At 32.6% G+C, this 19319-nt stretch overlaps 2 protein-coding genes across 3 annotated transcripts; one reads left to right on the top strand and one right to left on the bottom strand.

Moving 5' to 3' along the window:
• Window positions 1-4423: 4423 nt before the first annotated feature.
• LOC130897259 (reticulon-4-interacting protein 1, mitochondrial) lies at window positions 4424-16070 on the bottom strand. Its single transcript, XM_057806018.1, has 6 exons — window positions 15561-16070; window positions 15285-15490; window positions 13672-13869; window positions 13317-13429; window positions 5922-6186; window positions 4424-5324 (listed from the first exon to the last, which is right to left on the bottom strand). Exons 1-6 carry the CDS (start codon window positions 15817-15819, stop codon window positions 5217-5219), a joined length of 1149 nt encoding a protein of 382 aa, XP_057662001.1. The 5' UTR covers window positions 15820-16070; the 3' UTR covers window positions 4424-5216.
• On the top strand, window positions 8687-18701 carry LOC130897260 (omega-amidase NIT2). Of its 2 annotated transcripts, XM_057806019.1 has the most exons (4): window positions 8687-8758; window positions 15951-16039; window positions 16920-17482; window positions 18355-18701. In XM_057806019.1, the coding sequence occupies exons 1-4, from the start codon at window positions 8744-8746 to the stop codon at window positions 18645-18647; spliced, it is 960 nt and encodes a 319-aa protein (XP_057662002.1). In that variant the 5' UTR covers window positions 8687-8743; the 3' UTR covers window positions 18648-18701. The 2 variants fall into 2 exon arrangements, with proteins under 2 accessions (XP_057662002.1, XP_057662003.1); XM_057806020.1 differs by lacking the exons at window positions 8687-8758; window positions 15951-16039 and adding an exon at window positions 16109-16241.
• The last annotated feature ends 618 nt before the right edge of the window (window positions 18702-19319 follow it).

Genomic DNA, 19319 nt, shown 5'->3' with positions numbered 1-19319 from the left:
TCAATCTCAAATTTATCATTTAATTGAAAAAATCTTTTAATTGAAAAAATTGAGAAAAGGGCAATGTCGACCGTTTTATTCGAAATTAACGATATCGTGATGACTGAATGGGTTCCAGAAGGTCAGACTGTCAACCGATTTTGCACCAAGATAACACACCTGCCCATAACCGCTATCTGTGAAACAGTAAACAGTAAACGCACTCCAGTACTCGAACACCCGCCGTACTCACCAGATTTGGCACCGTGCGCCTTTCTTTGTTTCTGAAGATAAAATCTGCTTTGAAAGGGACCCGATTTGAATCGATGAAAACGGTAATGGTAAAAACGGTAGAGCTTCTAAGGGCCCTCAACGAAGAAGACTTCCAGCACCGCTTCGATCAATGGAAAAAAACGTATGAAAAGGTGAGTAGCGAAGGGAGGGGAGTATTGAAGAGAAGCATTCGAATGTAGAATAATTTTTATAATAAAACCCTTTTTCGTAACCAGTCTCGTTATTGTAACGAATTACCTTGCAAAAATCAATTCTCAATCCTATTGAGAATATTCGGGACCAGCTCAAAAGGTAGGGGAGGGTGGGGCAAGTTGACGACCTTAAGGGAAATGACGTATAAATAATTGGTAAAAGTATACTATTTATTTTAATTAGAGGAATTTGAACACCTTAATGTGTTAAGAATCAAACATATATTTCACAAATTAAATCAAAATGCGCATATAAAATTGTAGAACATAACAAAAAAAAGTATAATTTCTTACAACTTGCCCCATAGTGGGGTAACATGACGAACATATAGGGGCAAGACAACTAATTATTACAGAAGTCACAAATAAATTCAATTTCCCCATCAAATTGACTACATAACTCATGCCACCACTTTTTACATTTACTACACATTATCCAGTCGTCAATAGGGGGATCTTTATATTGTTCCATACATCCAGGGCAGAAAATCTCAGACTCTGGTTCTACCATTTTTGATGTTTTCGCACTATCCATAAAAACCGAACGCTTAACTTGTTTCTTTCCTTTAATATTTTTGACCAATTGTTGTCTGTAGTTTTCTTCGAGCTCCTCTTTATTGGGAGTGGACGTTAAAATTGTCGCCTTCTGACGACGTCTTTGGCTATGGTTGATTGGACGTTGGTAGACTGGAGGTGGCCTAATATCAGTCAGAGACTTATTAGTATTAGAACATTCTGGCTCAGAAGTTATGTTGTCTTGTATCTTTTGTGTAAAAATACCACTTTTTCTTTCTCTGGGCACTCCAGATGGACCAGCTATCGCTTCTACTACGATAGTTTCTTTTACCATTGTTGATGTGTTTTCTTTCTGTGATTCACTGCTTCCATCCCCAAATCCTATAATACTCAGTCTAATTTTTTTTGTTAATAAGGGCTCATTATCGCTTGAGTCATCGGCAAGATTTTCAGGAATTTGGCGTTCACTGAATTTGGAAGTTGCAAAATCAACATCAGTAAAGACTTGAGGGTTGAATGGCTCTATTCCACACTTTTCAAAACTGTTTACTGCTGTCCCAACAGTGGCTGCTTTTAAATAGGCCACACCAAACAATTTAGCTACCTCTTTATCTGTTATTGCTTTTCCTGGATTGTTGACCATAAAATTCTCTCAAGCTTGACTATAATAGGTTTTCATAGGACCAAAAAAACTCACATCTAATGGTTGGAGTCGGTGAGTTGAGTGGGGTGGAAAGCTCACATTTACTTCCGCAAATTCGTAAGCTAGTTTTCGACATTCTTTTGATGTGAGACCAAATGCCATCACATTAAATTCCTTTAAATAGTTAGCCAATTCGCGTTCTTGTTCATTACTAAATGTTCTTTTAAACCGACCACCAGAGGCTGGAAGATCTTCCACATTATTTTGTTTCTTAACAAATCTTCTTAAGGTTGCTTCTGGAATACCATATTGGATACTTGCAGAATTGACGGATTGATTGTCATGTTGGACAGCATGTAATGCTGCGATTAGGCTGTCTTCTGACCAACTGCGCCGCTCAGTTTTTCTAATGTAGGTTCTCACCATCTGAAAAGAGCAAAACATTTTAAATATTACATATTATGTACATATTGACGAATTCGTCAACTTGCCCCTTTATAACATAAAAGTTATTTTAGGAAACAAAACAAAACACAAACACATATTATGTTTTATTTATTGAAAGGTTTACACCTTAGGGCCTATAAATACGATATAAGTATGTATCTAAACGAACTTACCTTTCTTTTTGATGCTAAACCTTATTTAAACTACGAAAATATTAGAACCACAATAGCGTAATTTGTCAACATGTTCTTAAGCGCCAAAGAACAATACTGATAGATTCAGCTTGGAAATATTACAAGGTCGCCGGGTTATAGACCTTCTGCACCCATGGTTAAAATTTAAAATATTTTTTCTTAGGAGATAAACGGAATTCGTCATCTCACCCCGTCCGTTAACTTGCCCCACTCTCCCCTATGTGAAACGTCGCGTCTGCTTCATCAACACGTGAAGAGCTCTAATTGACCCTGATTGAAGAATGGACCAATTTTCCTCAAGCAAACATTCAGAATGTCTTGCGTTCTATGCCCACTCACATGAGAATTGTCATCTAGTATCGAGGTGGCAATAAACCTTTTTCAAAAATAACCTCGTCAAATTTTGTGTGTGCTTTGTTCAATTATTGTAGTGTCGACTGAAAGTGTTGTTTCTTAATAAATTTATAAATTCTCGAATTGTTGCTTACTTTCTAAGTGTTACCCGTATAAACATCAAATAACATGGTAAAAGCATGTTATATTATGTTTATTACAATAAAAATAAACTACATATGAAAATTTGGATAATTTCGCATATTTTATTTATATATGTTTATATTTTTGAATCGTCTTGATTTTAGGTCTCTTCTGTTACAAAATTAGTTTTGTTTAATAATTTTTGATAGATAAAAATTTTGAAGTTTCGACTATTTTCAGTCTTTATCAAAATATGATATCAACACTTATATTAATCATTAAATCACCTACAACATGAATATCAAAATTAAAATGAAATCGAAATAGAAATTTATTTTTTCCTTAGTTTTTCATTTCAAAAATATGTAGCAGTAATTAATTAAATTATTTGTACTTGTATTAGAATTTTCATAATAGAGCCTTAAATTTTAATTAAATTATTTAGGTCTTTTTATCATTTATAGTTTTTTCGTTCTTATGAATGTGAACCATTTCTAAAAATTCTCTTTTTTGTGTATTAGATTCCGTTCCAAGAATTGTTGAATCTATATAATTGAATTTATGTTTTTTTCATATTTCGTAGTCCGTTAATTGGCACTTTAATTTTTTTTGTCGTATTGAAGACCTTTCAGTTTATTATCTAAATACTGCGGTGTCTGCCCTATACTTAGTTATAGATATGCAGTGCCAAATTTTTGAATCTTACTTTTGAATTAAAGGTGAGACACGATTTAACAACAGTATGTTTAGTCGTTCTGAAATAATTACATCTTTTTTCTGTTTAAACTCTTAAATAAATTGGGATGAGAAAACTTTTTTGACGTTTTCGCGCCATTTTTTTAACGCTAAAACTAAGCCACTGCAATTATTTACTTTCAATTCATGGTGAAATTTGCAACTGCAGTCGTTATTCTGTGATTATAATCTAAGTATCAGCTTAAATCTGATAACACGGTACAATTTTGTCCAGTGAGACTACTAGCCCAACAATCAAGCAATGGGTAATATCTAAGCCCGGCCGCGGTAGGTTTGGGGTCTCTTAGGTGCGCCAGGTATAGAAATTAAGTATTTTATAGAGTCTGCCCTTTTAATATGTTATAATATACCTTTAGAAATATTGAAAAACAAATATGGCTGACGATGTTGAAGGTTGCAGAAACATGACAGCCATTGTTCATAATTCAAAAAAAAAAGAGAAAAATTCAAAAGTATTTCACAACGTTCACCATTTTAATATATTATATATTGAACTATTTTAAGCAAATATTAAAAATGGCTCTGGTTGTAACTATCCAATTTACACCGAAACCTCATTAGTCCATATATCCATAGAAATAAGTTTCACATCTATAAAGTTGAAAACATTGAAATTAAATAAGTGATTGTAAAAAACCTTGTTAATATACAAATAAACAAACACATCTACTTCTATTAATAATAAGATAAAAAGGTTCTTAAAAAATTTGCCATGGGAAAAAAGTGAAAGAAAAAAACATTAATTTTACGTAGGTATTTTTTTAACAGCCGCCATTTTGTTTTTATTTTCAATTGTTTCAATCAAATGTGGTAAATTATAATATAAGATACCATTTACCAAATACGAGATTATCTCAGCTCAATGGGAGGCTGTTAGTTTCGCAGTCCTAACTTGAGCCCCTCTACAATGATATTGAAGAAAAAAATTTTTTAGAAATTGTGTAACACTTTATTATCAAAAAATAATAAACAATAATAAATTATAATAAAGACCAGAAAAAAAATTTTTAATTATGCGTCATTTTTTATAACCAGAACTAGTCCCTTAAGCAATAAATCTTAACAAATACAATAATAACTAGAAATTCGGTAGATAAATTTATGGTCCTTCACAGTCACATTGATATAAGACAAAAATTAAGTAATCCTAGACGCTACGTTAATGGAGGGTGAAATAAGGGACTCTTTGTATCACTTAACTATATGATTAACAGATCCTAATTGTTCCCATCAGGAGTGGTGAGTTAATTCATATAATAGGTTGCATCCCTGTCTAAGTTACATTCGTGCAATGTTGCCTACTTTCAAATAGGAAATTAGGTAATAACATATAGTATTAATTCATATATTTTTTTTTTGACATTTTATTAATTTAAAAATAAATGGAAATCAAAATTACTTTATATGGCTTAACAAAGATTTTTCCAAACAACATATTCAGTCCAACAGGGCCCTAACATACTAGACGCTTTCATGGCTGTTCAATATAGGAAAAAAAAGTAACAGCAATATTATTTTGATAGAAAAGAAATTTTGATTACAGTAAGATACAATTCAATTTAAAATACATAGAAAACGATGGTCTAATCTGGATTGCCTTGCAGTATAAATAAGTATAATAATGGAGAGACCTGCAGTAATTATTTAATCATTTATTACTTGCAAAAATAATATTATCAACAATTAATCTTTAAATTTGTCTATAAATAAAATCTAATATCACTGATAATCGATCACAACTTTTCCTCTCAAATGCCCATCGGCAACAGTTTGGAGCGCCTCCGGTAATTGATCAAAACTGAACTTTTTATGGATAATCGGTTTTATCTGGAACAAATCAATTCTTAGTAAATCTAGTCGTTAATAAGGTACAGGATTATAAGATTTTACTAACTTTATATATGAAATACATAGCAACCATAATTTTTTATCATTACATATTTTACCCACAATCTTTTTATAATTAAAATTTTATTCATACTTATGAATCTAACAGTGGAATAATAAAAAAATGTAACGGGTAGACAGTCGCACGCCATCTCCAGTCTCCGGTCATAACTTAATGTAGTGGACTTGGAAAACTATGATTCGAGTTATCCCAATCATAATCTGATCACAAGAGACCACTATTATTAGATTTTGTTAAAAGCGCGGAGATCGTTTAATGTCTGGTTGATCCTTCGATAACTTATACGCGAAACCAACGTGTATTCCAATCCCTTATTATACGGATTCATGTACTTCGAAGCCACCTTCGTAATAAAACCAACTAAACTTGATAAAAACCATTCGTCTAAGGATTAAATGACTATTTGCCCTATATTTTAGAATCAGAATCAAATGTATAGATAAGTTCCCTCAATTAAAAAAATAAAAATAAAAACATTGTATCCGGGAAAAACTTTTTTACATAACAAAAATTACCTTCTTGTCCGTTATCAACTCATTTATGAACTCGAAGCCGTTCCGAGATGGTACGAAAAATCCCCATACTATACTGCTTCCATCTTTAAATCGTTTCAAATTCGACTCCAATACATCACTCAAACTGTATGCTAAACCTGGCAATAAACCATATTGATCGGTATTTTTAAGTAATGGCGAATTAAGTGAAATATAAGTATCGAATTTCCAGCCTTTTGGTATATTTTGATGACCCATTCTTGCACCGTCCAATATTATATGATATCTAGAACACACATTTAGCTCCTTTATAATTTTAGACTTCGCATAGGGTAGCTTCAAGTATTACGTATTTTATTTATAACAAACCATGATACCATCTAATTGTACGAGTATAAGTGTTAAATAAAAGTAATAGCTTTGGAGCTGACTCTAATATTTATTGAAATATTAGAAGAAAGGCTAGAACTAAATAGCACTAGAGCACGTGCCCTTTTACCCCTAGGACTATCGATTTATATATTATTTGTATTTATAGACCTCCCAAATCTAATATTCAATATATATAATCGACACTGCCCACTAAGAGCTGAAGAGTTCTATGCGGAGGTTTTAACATTGACTTTACTAATGTTTGTGCCATTCGGAAGTCACTGGTAAATATTTTTAAGTCATTTCAGCTAAATATGCACATGAATTACCTCGAATTATTAAAACAACTTCCTCAATTGTAGATTCTAGATCTACCCCACGGTGTGAATCACTCAGTAATTAATTCAGGTCTCTCTGACCATGAAGCTGTTTTCGCCGAATTTTTAATACCTTGTAAATCTTTGTAGAAACAAACTCAGTTAGTCAGTATTTCCTCTGAATAAAGCTTCACTAAATTTCATAAATTATGTTTAGCTAATGATTGGGTTGATTTTTCTTGCGATATTGATTCTAAATTGAACGAAAAACTACCAAAACTATTACAACAATCGCAACTCGACAGCTAAAAATTCGTCGAAAGAAACTTGGTCTGTTATCAAAGAAGTAACAAAACACATTCGACAAACTCTATGGACCTTAATTCAGTACGACCTTGACAATTATTTCGTGAACGTTAATAAAAATATTAGTTTTAAAATATCTCCAGGTCGTGATGTTTTTTCTTTCCTCTTTTCTTCTAAAAGAATCAGTAACAGTCTCTTCCTTAGACCTGTAAATAGATCTGAGCTAGACCAAACCATTCTCAACATTTAAAACAAGACTTCCTGCGGCATCTATGAGTTTACAGCTAAGTTATTTTTGATTTTATAGAAGTGATGATTAACGTTTTATGTTCTCTAATCAACGAATCCTTACAAAAAGGGCTTTTTCCTAGCTGTCTAAAAACAGCTATAATTGTTCCTCTACACAAGAGTAGTGAGAAAAATAACACTAGTATGTGTAGATTTTCACGTTCTACCAGTTTGTTCATATACATTGTATTGAAATTTTCAACCCCTCTCACGTTATTTTCCGGGACAGTTGGTTTCCTTCAAATCAGTCGACACCGTTATGAAACAAGATGACATAATCAACTATACCTCAGAGTTTTTAAATTCACTGGAATTGCTTGGATAACCACCTCACAATTTGCAGTGAAAAGTAGGATCAGTTGTCATCATGCTGCGTAATGTTACATTGATCAACCTCGACTGTGCAATGGAACAAGACTGGCTGTGAAAAAGGTGATGAATAACGTCAATCATAAAGGGAAAATACAAAGGAGAGGATGTCTTGATCCCACGTAAACCGATGATTCCAATGAACTTACCATTCGATTATAAACGTTTACAATTTCCTGTGCGTCTGGCTTTTACGATGACCATAAATAAATCGCAATGCCAATCGTTGGAAGGTTGCGGAATCAACTTGGAGTTTCCCTGTTTCACGGATGAGCAATTATACGTCGCGTATTCTCGCGTCGGTAAATCGTCATCTTTGTTTATTTATGCACCCCAAAACGAAACAAAAAATATAGTTTATCAGAAAGCTTTAAATTGTATAAAAGACTGTATCATAACTGTGTGTGTGTCTGTCAATATCAAATTGAAACCTTATAAATAACCAGTTATTCAGGAAAACTCTGTTTTTTAAGTAAGCAACATCATGTGAAATTAATCGAAAATAATAATAAAACTTCATTCGTACCGAGAATTTTTTTATTTATTGTATTAAAAAAATTATTCCTTTTGTTTGTTTAAAGTTTAGGTCTTTTATTTATTGATTGATGCAGTACGAAGACTGCCAGGTCAGCTAGTATTTCATAAAATTGTGAAGATTATACGTAAAAATCACGTTGTAAATTAAAATATATAATTATTTTTCTAAAATAATACTCGCAAGAATAATTCTGATACAACAAACGATTAATATTATTAAATTGATTAGCTTGTTTTATAAATTGAGAAATAGATATTTGTAAGGTGCAATAAAACAATGAAATAATAAATATATTTTTGAGACTTTGAAAAATTAACTTCAATTAAGTTACTGTAAAGAAGTAATCGCGGTCTCGCCTCAGATCGCGGGCACTCACTTAAGGCTGCTCGTCCATTGGAAGCGTAGGCGCCCGACTCGAGGGTAGCGCGTATACGCCCGTATACAAGCGACTGATCCTAACAAATGAAATATAAGTAAACAACATCCACTATAAACGACCTTGAGCGACCGGCCTCGGCCGACCACAAGCGGCTGGCGACCGATCCCCCCTGAATGGGATTAGTCGCTTGTAATCGCCTGTATACATCATTGCGTTTGGGTTCGTGTGTTCTGTGCAGGTACTGTTTAGTTTTCGAAAGTTGCAAAAGAAGTAGATGTTAATAATAATGGTAAGAGTTGTTTTTAATATCATTATTATATTATAAAGTGAACAAAACATAAGAAATATTTAAGCAAAAACAGACCGTTAGTACAAAGCTTTTACTTTAGACACAAGTTTTTTTAGGTATTTGCTTCATGTTCACAAAAATATGCTGTAAATTTGTCACTGATCACATAAGCTGTTGTGACATTCCTATTTTCGCCTAGGGAAGCAAATCTGGCTTTTGTAGTACTGGTTTCTGATTGTTAGGTATTGACATAGGTTGTGGTTTCGCCTTCTTTGTCAATTATAATATTGTGCAACAAACATATACATTTAACGATACCACCGACAAAGTTTGGTTCAATCTCATTTCCTTTTCGAAGCACTCTCCACTTGGCAGAAATAATACCAAGCGCGCATTCAATAACTTGCAGTATTTGTGAAAGTCGTTTATTGAAAATTGTCTGTGAAGGTCCAAGTTGTATTGCGGGAAAGGGTCGCATCAAGTAAGTTTTCAATGGATAGGCTTCATCTCCCAAAAGAACGCGCGGAACCTAATATTCGATCCAGGCAGTGTGTGGTAAGCCGTTTATTACCCAATATTTTTCATCCTTCTATAAAGGCGTGAATTAGAAAACACACCACCATCACTTTCCTTGCCGTACCCTCTTATATCAATGTTAATAAACTTGCAATCGGGTGCCGCAACACCTTGTAGCACAGTTGAAAAGAAATGCTTGTAATTCCTGAGCATGCTGCCTGAATGGTCTGGATTTCGTATGCGTATATGTTTTCCATCAATGCACCCAAGACAACTAGGAAATTACCATTTACACCAAAAACCTTCTTTTATTCACTCCTGCTATTAATCTGTAAGAGGGAATGGCATATGTAGAGTACTCAAATGGTCCCAAATAGCAATACATGTTTCTTTCACTATTCTTCCAACGGCTACATTCGACATTCTAAACGAATACCCCAATGTTTTGATTGAAGTACCTGTAACAACAGAAATCATTATGAACCTACAGATTACATGATTTATTCTAAAAAAAAATGTTTTTGTTATTTGCAATATTAACCAAAACGGTGGTTTGTGTTTTAATGAACGAAGTAAAGAAAAAGTGAAAAGGACTGCGCGATGTATTTGAAGAGAATATAAAAAAGTCTATAAATCAGGAGATGAGGCGCCGGAAGAAGGTTCCTCTTCATGGACTTTCTTCGACCAGATGCTGTTCCTCTCTGACATAATTGAGCCAAGACTGCTGAGGGGAAATGTTGCCTCTCCAGAAAGAAAACTTTCTCAAAATGATGACGGAGACGTTATTTCCGATGAAGATGATTTGTCTCATTTGGAATCACCACAAACAGTTGTCACTGACCAAGGAGAAGTTGATATGTCATCGAGCGAAACTAGAAAGATGGAACCCCCAGTACCTGCAAGCAGCAATCAGATGCACAGAAAACAGCATGATACGCAACCAGATAATGCTGACGTTCGTCCTTTTGGTCCTCTAATAACACCTACAACTAGCAATCCTAAACGTAAAAAAAATAAACCAGCAAACATCATGGTTGAAGATAAATTTCTAGAAATCATTATTTACCGAACATGCTGTTAACAAAGAAGGAGACAGCAACTACCAGTTTTTGGTTAGTCTTCTTCCATACCTAAAAAATGTTCCATAACACCGCAAATTGAATGGTGGACCCTCATGGACAATTCAAACGTCTAACTCACCTCCAGGCGAGATTAATACTAATTTGCGACAATATTTCGGGAACTTTTCAGATACCAAGTAACTGTGTTATGTAGGCTAATACCAATCAGGCGCAATAAGAATTACAAAAAGTTTGTATATTGTCAGTACTATTGAGTACTTTTTTTATTTCCTTTTCATGATAGATGGTTGTTACTTCTTTTTTGTTCAATTTAAATTAATAAAGATTTATGACAATTGAATAACTTTACTTACCTTAAAGTCACACTTAAAGGTTCCACAGGTCTTATTGTCTCCCTGAAATTTGAATCTTTGGCGATCGATGACTCTATAGCACTCAAAATGTACAAAAAGGACAAAAGTGTGTCTGGACTCATCCGGTAATAATAAAAAAATTTGTGCGGATTGTTTAGTAAATCGGCATGCAGGTGATGGAATTCTCCCAGTAAATTTCTTCTACTAAGTATTTCATTCATCCAACACAAACGTCTCTTCTTATCGCGACAAGCTCTCAAACGCCTTATTATGTAAAGTTGCTCCAAAAAGTACATGTTTTGCAAATCTATTTCACACGATTCTACAAAGCACACTTTCTTTATGATGACAGTTGCAAACTAAGTAGTATAGAGTCGCCTGCAGTGAATGATACCAGTCGCTCAGTCTCATTATCGCACATACACGGGCGTCTACGAGCTACCTTCGAGTCGCGCGACTACGCTTTTAATGGACGACCAGCTTTAGCCTCTTACCACGCAGTTTAAAACCTGCATAACTTTACAACTATGGGTCGAAAACATAATTGGAAGTGGTCAAAATGTTCGCATGGATTAGTACTTGAAGTTACTAGCATCTCGATTTTTATTTATACGAGGTCTGGCTATTAAATAACGAAACTGCGCGCCTGTAAATATTTAAGAATATTTCATTATTTAACACATTTCTAGAACTTACAAAAAGATATTAGTGGCAGTAGTAAGAGTCGATCATGTGTTTATATTTCGTGCGTGTGTTTTGTTTTATTTTGATTTGATTGGTTTTTGATTATTGTTTTGGTTCGAAGTCTTATGGATGTGCTACTTTTCACTCTACAAGTGTTGTTTTGCTAAAATGACCTTGTTTAGTTATTAGAATATTTAACACTCTAAAGGAAAATAAACACTGAAATAAACTCTACAATAGAAGTGAGGATGTCCATTACCAATAAAAAACTTTCATAGAAGCTGTAGAGATAAGAGTAACACTAAAAATCAAATATAAAAATAAAGAAATAAACTAGAGATAGATAATGAGTAACTATCAAATAAAATTGAAAATCTGGAAAGGAAGTTTAAGAAAATTAACATCATCTGAACACAAAACCAGAAGAAATTACAACTGACTACATCAGAAAGGAGATATAAAGATTAGTAGATGTGAACATTACTGAAAATGACCTCAATAACTATTATCCACTTGGAAAAACAAATAACCCTCCTATCAAAATTGAATTCTCGTAATTCAAAAAAAAACTGAAATACTTAAAAATAAAAGAAACTTGAAGGGCAGCAGGATTTCCATTGCTAGCGACCTGACTACCAAGCAAAGATACAAGAATAGCATCCTCAGAAAACTAAACCTAGCAAAGGAAAATAACAAAAACAATTGTTACACAGCAGGAAATCAATTATACATTATATAGAATAATATATTTTATATAGATGGTAAAAGATACACAGCGGAAGAGTTAGAAAGGCCAGAAGAAACTGAAAAGGATACTACAGAAAAACCATAAAGTGCTCCTAGTACACCAGTACCAAACAAAACACGAAAAGAAAATTCAAGACAAAGCATTAAAAATCAACAAAACACCAAAAACACACATATAAGAGACTCTGTTATTGAAAAACTTGAAACATATGAACAAAATATACATGGGTTAGGTTGCAAACTAGATGACTTTTTGGTATTTGATGAAAGCCTAAATAACAATATTGACTGTATAGTTTTAACAGAAACAAAGGCTTGTGAATAAGTTGTCCATATAAAGTTGGTATGGAGAACTTTCCTTCATTTCCGGAAACTCTCTAAGCATGCGGAGTAGTGATGAAGTATACTTTCCAAAAGTAATGTGATCCCCTTCGTTTGAGTTATGTCCTTAGCCTTGATATAATTCGAAGTTAACAAGACCTGCATCTCTAAAAATTTACAGAACACATTTATATCTGAATGCATTAAAATAGAAAAACCCGGGTGGTTATATTTAAAAAAATTAAGAAATTTGATATTTATGAAGTTAAACTTTGAGTACTTTTTATGCACACCTCGTATAAAATGAAAAATTTTTCAAAATAGATTCAAACACGTCTAACCTCGCTTAAAGCAATGGAACAGAAACCATTTTCATATCTTTAAGGGTAACATCGTAAAAAAATAATTTATAAGGGTCTGTGATGTTCAAATTTTTTATAACAAAAATTAATAACTCAAAAAGTATGCATTTTTCGAAAAAAGTTTTTAAAAAAAGTATACTAGAATTTTATGTAGATTTCAAAGATGTATTAATATACATGATTTTACTATAAGTATTTTGCCATATACAGATAGTTTTAACTGGTCGTGGAACACCCTGTAAAACTGCTTTACATAAATTCGTGAAAGCGTTACCATAAGGTAACGCAGGGCTAATATGGGTTAAAATCTACCTAAAATTGTTTGTGTTGTATGAATAAATTGTAATAGATTGGGAAGTTTTAAAAAAAAGTTTATATTTGAATTAATTTTTTGGTATGTTATTTTTATAATGTTATTTTTTTCATTTAACAATTTAAATACATAATACTTGAACGCTCTCTATCACAGTTCATTTTAAATATATGTTTTTACCTGCCCTCTTGTTCAATTTTTTGTTCAAAATCTTGATCTTTATAATTGAAAACATTATCTGCTCCTAATTCGGTAACCAAAGGTATTGCATCTTCTGAACAAGTAGCAAATACCTAAAGGGAATAATAAACTTGTAAGTGAATACAAATTCTTTTGATACAATATGAACACGTTCCATTGTGTGACGATCCAATCGTAATAGTCCTTAAGTGAGAATGAGACAAATTCAAATATAACATTAATTTTGATACACCTTGTACAAAAATGTGAGATTTGAATCGAGTTTTCTTAGAATCATTCAATTCGCAAATTTCAATACATTTTAATGATAATTCTATTTTTAAAATTTACTTACATGACATTGTTGTGACTTTAAAATTTGTATAGCAGCTGTTCCCACACCGCCTGAGGCTCCTAATATTAAAACCCGCAACCCTTTTTTTTGTTTTGACAACATATTTCCAAAAACATAAAGAGCGCTCCATGCAGTCATAGTTGCGTAAACCATAGAAGCACTTTCAAAGTGAGTCAAATGTTTTGGTTTGGGTAATAACTAGAATTATAAAGAAAGTATTATTATATGTGTAAAAATTTTGAAACAAATTCAAATTATTGAGAAAAATAATGATTGTTTTAAGGAACTCGAGCTTTTAACAATTTTACCTACCTTGGAGTTCTAGAAGCAGTCAATGTTCTGAATTAGAGTACAGTCTAGTTTTCAAGTATATACACTCAACAGCAAAAAAACAGGATACTTCATTATATTTCTTACTGAAAGCTAATTTTCAGTAAGATTTGTTTGTTTTTGTGGGTATTCTAGTTATTATAGAGAATTTAGGGTCTAGCTCCACTGAGCTAATTCCTTCAGTATTAGTAAACAATTATATAAAAATTTGATTTATTTGTTGGACTTATTCTAAACTGTAAGTAGATTTTCGAACATTTAAACATCTTTAATTTAGTAATCAATTCTTTTCTATGATTAATAGACATGTTTTTTTTATTTTGGTCCAGAATAATGATTCTTTCAAATTTTGACATAGCACAAGCTGAAGCTTTGTCCAGAGAAGGTCGGAGCTTACGGTACATTGCCAAAGCAGAAGACTGGTAGCCACAATAGGAGGGCCGGCAGTAGACGATCGATTTATTATGCTGTCAGTATTGAGCCACCGACATTAAACAGCATGAAATCGTATGAAGGCGACCTTCAACAGGGCCCCGACTCCTGGAAAGGCATCGAAGGGAAAGGCGATTATTTTCCTATCAGTATTCTCATTGGACTCTGGAGCAATGGGGAACTGTTTTATTCATGGAGGAGTCTCCATTTGGTCTATACAACTCGGACAATCGAGACGGAGTGTGAGGATAACTAGGGGAGCAATTTGCTCAATGTACCATTCATAAATAACGGACTTTTTAAAGGAGATCAGTTATGGTATGGGGTGGAACTAATTTCTATGCCCGAACTGAACTGATTTTCATAAATAATGGGAATGACTGTTTGGAAGTACATGGAGGAAGTCTTCCTAGAGGCTGTGATCACTTTTGTTCCATTTATTGGTAAGCAATTCGTTTTAATGCAGGATAATGCTCGTCCACATACCACCAGAATTGTTACCAAATACTTGGAGCAAATGGGAATCACAGTTCTGGAATGGATCAATTTATACCATTCTCAAATGAATAGGGTACATAAAATTTCTGCAAGAACAGATGACATTAAATGAATTTTCTGTAAAATTGCAGGTCAACAATGTGTTAATAAAGTACAACTTAGTCTTTTTTCGCTACTTTGAGTGATATCTTCAAAAATAGTTACATTTCTTAAGAAATCATACTAAAAACAGATAAAAAACATTTTTTCAAATGTAATTTCTTATTATACAAAATATTTTTCATATTTCTCTCTTTTTTCTCAAAGTTTTGTCAAAAATACTTTTTTAAATATATATAGATTCATAAACTTACATATGATACATCAGTAATAATAGCTTCTGAAAAAGTTCCTGAATTATATAACGGGACAAAGCCATAAACTTCATCACCAACCTTGTAATCATTGCATACACTTTGTCCTTTTCCAATAATTGTACCACAAAAATCTCTTCCAACAATCAAAGGCAATTCTAATTCCCAGTTCCTGGGAACCTGCATTAGAGTTTTACCATATCCTCCTAACAAATGAAACAACCATTCAAAATTAGTTTCATGGAATTTGATTGCTGTTATTTTATATTTTCTCACCTAACATCAGTATATCAATTGGATTGACTGAAGCACTATTAACCTGTACCAAAACATCTGTAGGTTTTCTAATTACTGGTATTCGAACTTCATCCAGCTGAACATTTTTTAAGTCTCCGTATTCATGAGTTTGCCACGCTCTTACTTTCAATTTGTTATTTAAGCTATGTTTAACGTAGTTAGAACTATTAACTGAAAAGGCCCTCTTCAACATATTTTTGAAATTTAACAACACTGGGTTGAATATCATTCTTTTCATATGGATCTCATATCCCAAACCGGTACAGAGCTAATTTTATTCATTCACTTTAAACTTTCAATATCACTGCTTTATTATTATATCAGCATAAACAAATTTATAAATATCAGTGACAGTTTCACATGTTTTAGGTTATACGCCTCTTCACAATTGTTAAGCACTCAATACAATACAATAAATTCTATGATATTACATCGAGCTATAACACACGACAAACACGGTGGGTAGTAAGTATTAAGTTTACATATAGTGCGAGAAGTGAAGAAAAAGAACATAACACATGATGGAAGGTGAAGGTTTTGTTAAGGTTATCTTCCTATGTTTATAAAAATATTTATAGAATGATAAGGATATTTTTATGTAAATTTTACTTTAATTGAAATAAAAGACTACCAAAAGAGTGGTGTTTACGTATTTATCAAGTATGATTGTTATTTTTATTATTATATAAAAGTATTAATAAAAAAATTGTTTCTCTCAGTGGTTATATAAAAGTAATAGTCAAAACAATGTTTCTCTCAGTGGTTATATAAAAGTATTAGTCAAAAAAATGTTTCTCTCAGTGGTTTATCATTTATTCTTGAAAACAAACTTTGCGTGAATTATTTTATATGTTGATAAGAACTTAAAGTATTGGTTGACTTAATTTGTGATATTCATAAAGTGATTGGAAAGAAAGAAAAAGTGCCAAGAAATTGTCTACTTAGGGGGAAATATATTGGGAAATAAAACAATACAATTGTATTTTTTTAATAAATAATTTACGTAGTAGAATCTATGACTTGAAATTTTGGAATCAAAAAATTTTTGTTAATAAATCAATTAACCAAAAGTATCAGTCAAGAGGAAACCCAGTAAGAAATAAAAATATTGGAGCACTATAAAATAAAGCAAAGCATTGTGGGAGTAGTGTCCAGTTGAGGGGGTGTATGAAATTTACAGGGTTGGGTACTATGAATAATATAAAAGGGAGGGTGCATCAATACTTGGATATATACATGAGATGTTTTTTAATTGTTGAGAAATTTCTGAGAGTTTATAATAACAAAAATATATGTATATTAATATTATATATTTATCAAGTTTAAAATTGTTTTTAGAGGTTTGAATTTATATCATTATACTGGGAAAATGAAACAAATACGAGCAGCTTTAATCCAAATGAAAGTAGGAACAGAACTTGTAAAAAATCTAGAAAATGCCTCAAAACACATAGCTAAAGCCAAAGAATCTGGAGCTGGTCTTGTATCTCTTCCAGAATGTTTCAACTCTCCATATGGAACAAATTTCTTCAAGCAATATGCCGAGGGTATACCAAAAGGATCTACATGTGATATGTTATCAAAAGCTGCTAAAGAAAATTCAATTTACCTAATTGGGGGTACATTTCCCGAAATAGAAAATGGCAAATATTATAACACTTGCACTGTTTGGAATCCCGAAGGAAATTTGATAGCAAAATATAGAAAAATGCATTTATTTGATATTGATATACCTGGAAAAGTTACATTCAAGGAATCAGATATTTTGAGTCCAGGAAATGAATTTACTACATTCAATATTGATGATATCAAAGTGGGACTCGGTATCTGTTATGATTTGAGGTTTGAGGAATTGGCCAAAATATATAGGTTGGAAGGATGCAAGTTATTAGTTTATCCTGGTAAGGAATACAATATTTAGGTACTATACTTTTTTTCTCATCACTAGTGCTATAGCCTTAGAGGAGGGCTTCGACTATCTCTAGACTCAAATGCCACTCTTTCCTGTCCCTTGCAAGGACTGTCCAGTTTGGTGCACCATTCCATATGAATTCAACACAGGGTATAAATATGACCCCTCAGAATTTTAATTTGGTCCCATTTTTCATTTACTGTGATTCAGATATATGTCTATAATTCTACCTGATCTATGTGTTGACCATTTATCGTTAGATGCACTGGAGGTTGGTTTGCCAGCTTTTGATATTCCAGTTAAACAGGATTTAAGTACTAATCAAGTGCAAGAGATTCCTATCATAAAGAATTTTACATTCAACTTCTAACCATCAAAAATTCCTTGAATGATTTTTTTTGATGACCTTTCTAGAAGTGGTGGATGAGACTGTTACATGTTTTAAGGTCAAATCTTATTTAAAATCGATTTGATATTGGAACCAACACCTTACCTAATCTAACATAACCAAATTATGAGTTAAGGAACAAAATAAAAATGGAATCGATTTTAAATACGATTTGATGTTAGAACAAGCACCTGTCTTATTAAGAGCCACAACTTCTAGTGATGTCATTGAAACAAAAGTCATTCATGGCAATGTTGAATATAATGAACGAAGCAAACTGATAATTTTTATATATAATTTGCAATTGAGTTGCATGTAATTGCATACTTATTACCTGATATTTTAGTTTTTATAGAAAATTAATTCCTTCAACAGGAATTCTGTTAACAGTAACTAAAATCTCTCTAATGAGTTCCATAAATAAATAACTAAACAACTGTGGATGTTCCTTGAAATATCACTATAAATTTCAGCTGCATTCACAACGACAACTGGCCCTCTTCACTTTGAACTGCTCCAAAAAGCTAGAGCGGTAGATAATCAACTTTTCGTATGTGGCATAAGCCCATCTCGTAACGAAAAAGGATTCCGTGCTTACGGTTACTCTCAAGTAACAAATCCATGGGGTAAAGTTCTTGTTCAAGCAAAAGAAGACGAAGATATAGTTTATGCCGATATTGACTTTTCAGAATGTGATGAAGTTAGAGCAAACATACCCATTTTTAATCAAAGAAGAACTGATATTTATGATGTTAAAAAAATATAGAAAAATTATATAAGTATCAATTCAATTGTAATATAAATACATATGTATTATCAATGTGATGTCTTATTTTCCAACTTAATTCTAAATGAATATTTTGCCATTGTCTATAGTTATTCCACCATCTAAAATCTGTAGTTTACATAATAATATCGTCGTTCCACAACAATCAATCTTCTGGCATGTCTAGGCCAGTGGACCACAGCTTATGATAATGCAGAAGCTACGGATGTCATATACCTGGACTTTGAAAAGTCCCTCATAGATTATTGTTACACAAACTAGAGCATCTTGGAATAAGAGGGAATCTTTTGGCACTAATTTCATCTTTTCTCCAGCTTAGGCAGTTCCAAGTGAAAGCGAATGGTACTTTGTCAACTAAGCATGAGGTTCTTACTGGAGTACCTCAAAGGTCTGTTCTTGGTCCCCTTCTCTTTGTGATCTAAATTAGTGATCTTGCTGTGAACATTAAAAGAAATAAATCATTTTTTGTTGATGATACAAAGATTTTTGCCAAGTCTGCTTCTGAACGGCAGTTACTCCAAGACGACTTGCACACAGTAGAGGAATGGACAAACACCTGTAAAATGAAGCTCAATTAAACAAAATGTAGTGTCCTACACATTGGTTCAAACAATCCCAGAAGAGCTTATATACTAAATGGTGTGGAGATTA

The sequence above is a fragment of the Diorhabda carinulata genome, chromosome 8, assembly GCF_026250575.1.
Source record: "Diorhabda carinulata isolate Delta chromosome 8, icDioCari1.1, whole genome shotgun sequence".
Taxonomy (NCBI): domain Eukaryota; kingdom Metazoa; phylum Arthropoda; class Insecta; order Coleoptera; family Chrysomelidae; genus Diorhabda; species Diorhabda carinulata.
The sequence above is the reverse complement of the archived record's forward strand: the minus strand, read 5'-3'. Positions and strand labels throughout refer to the sequence as shown.

Coding starts and splice junctions, on each gene's coding strand:
- LOC130897259 (XM_057806018.1), bottom strand. CDS start 15,819: ATGAAAAGAATGATATTCAACCCAGTGTTGTTAAATTTCAAAAATATG. Junction 15,491..15,560: donor AATTGATATACTGATGTTAG/GTGAGAAAATAT, acceptor TTCATTTGTTAG/GAGGATATGGTAAAACTCTA. Junction 13,430..13,671: donor TAAAGTCACAACAATGTCAT/GTAAGTAAATTT, acceptor TATTCCCTTTAG/GTATTTGCTACTTGTTCAGA.
- LOC130897260 (XM_057806019.1), top strand. Junction 16,040..16,919: donor TATAACACACGACAAACACG/GTGGGTAGTAAG, acceptor AATTGTTTTTAG/AGGTTTGAATTTATATCATT. Junction 17,483..18,354: donor CAAGTTATTAGTTTATCCTG/GTAAGGAATACA, acceptor TATAAATTTCAG/CTGCATTCACAACGACAACT.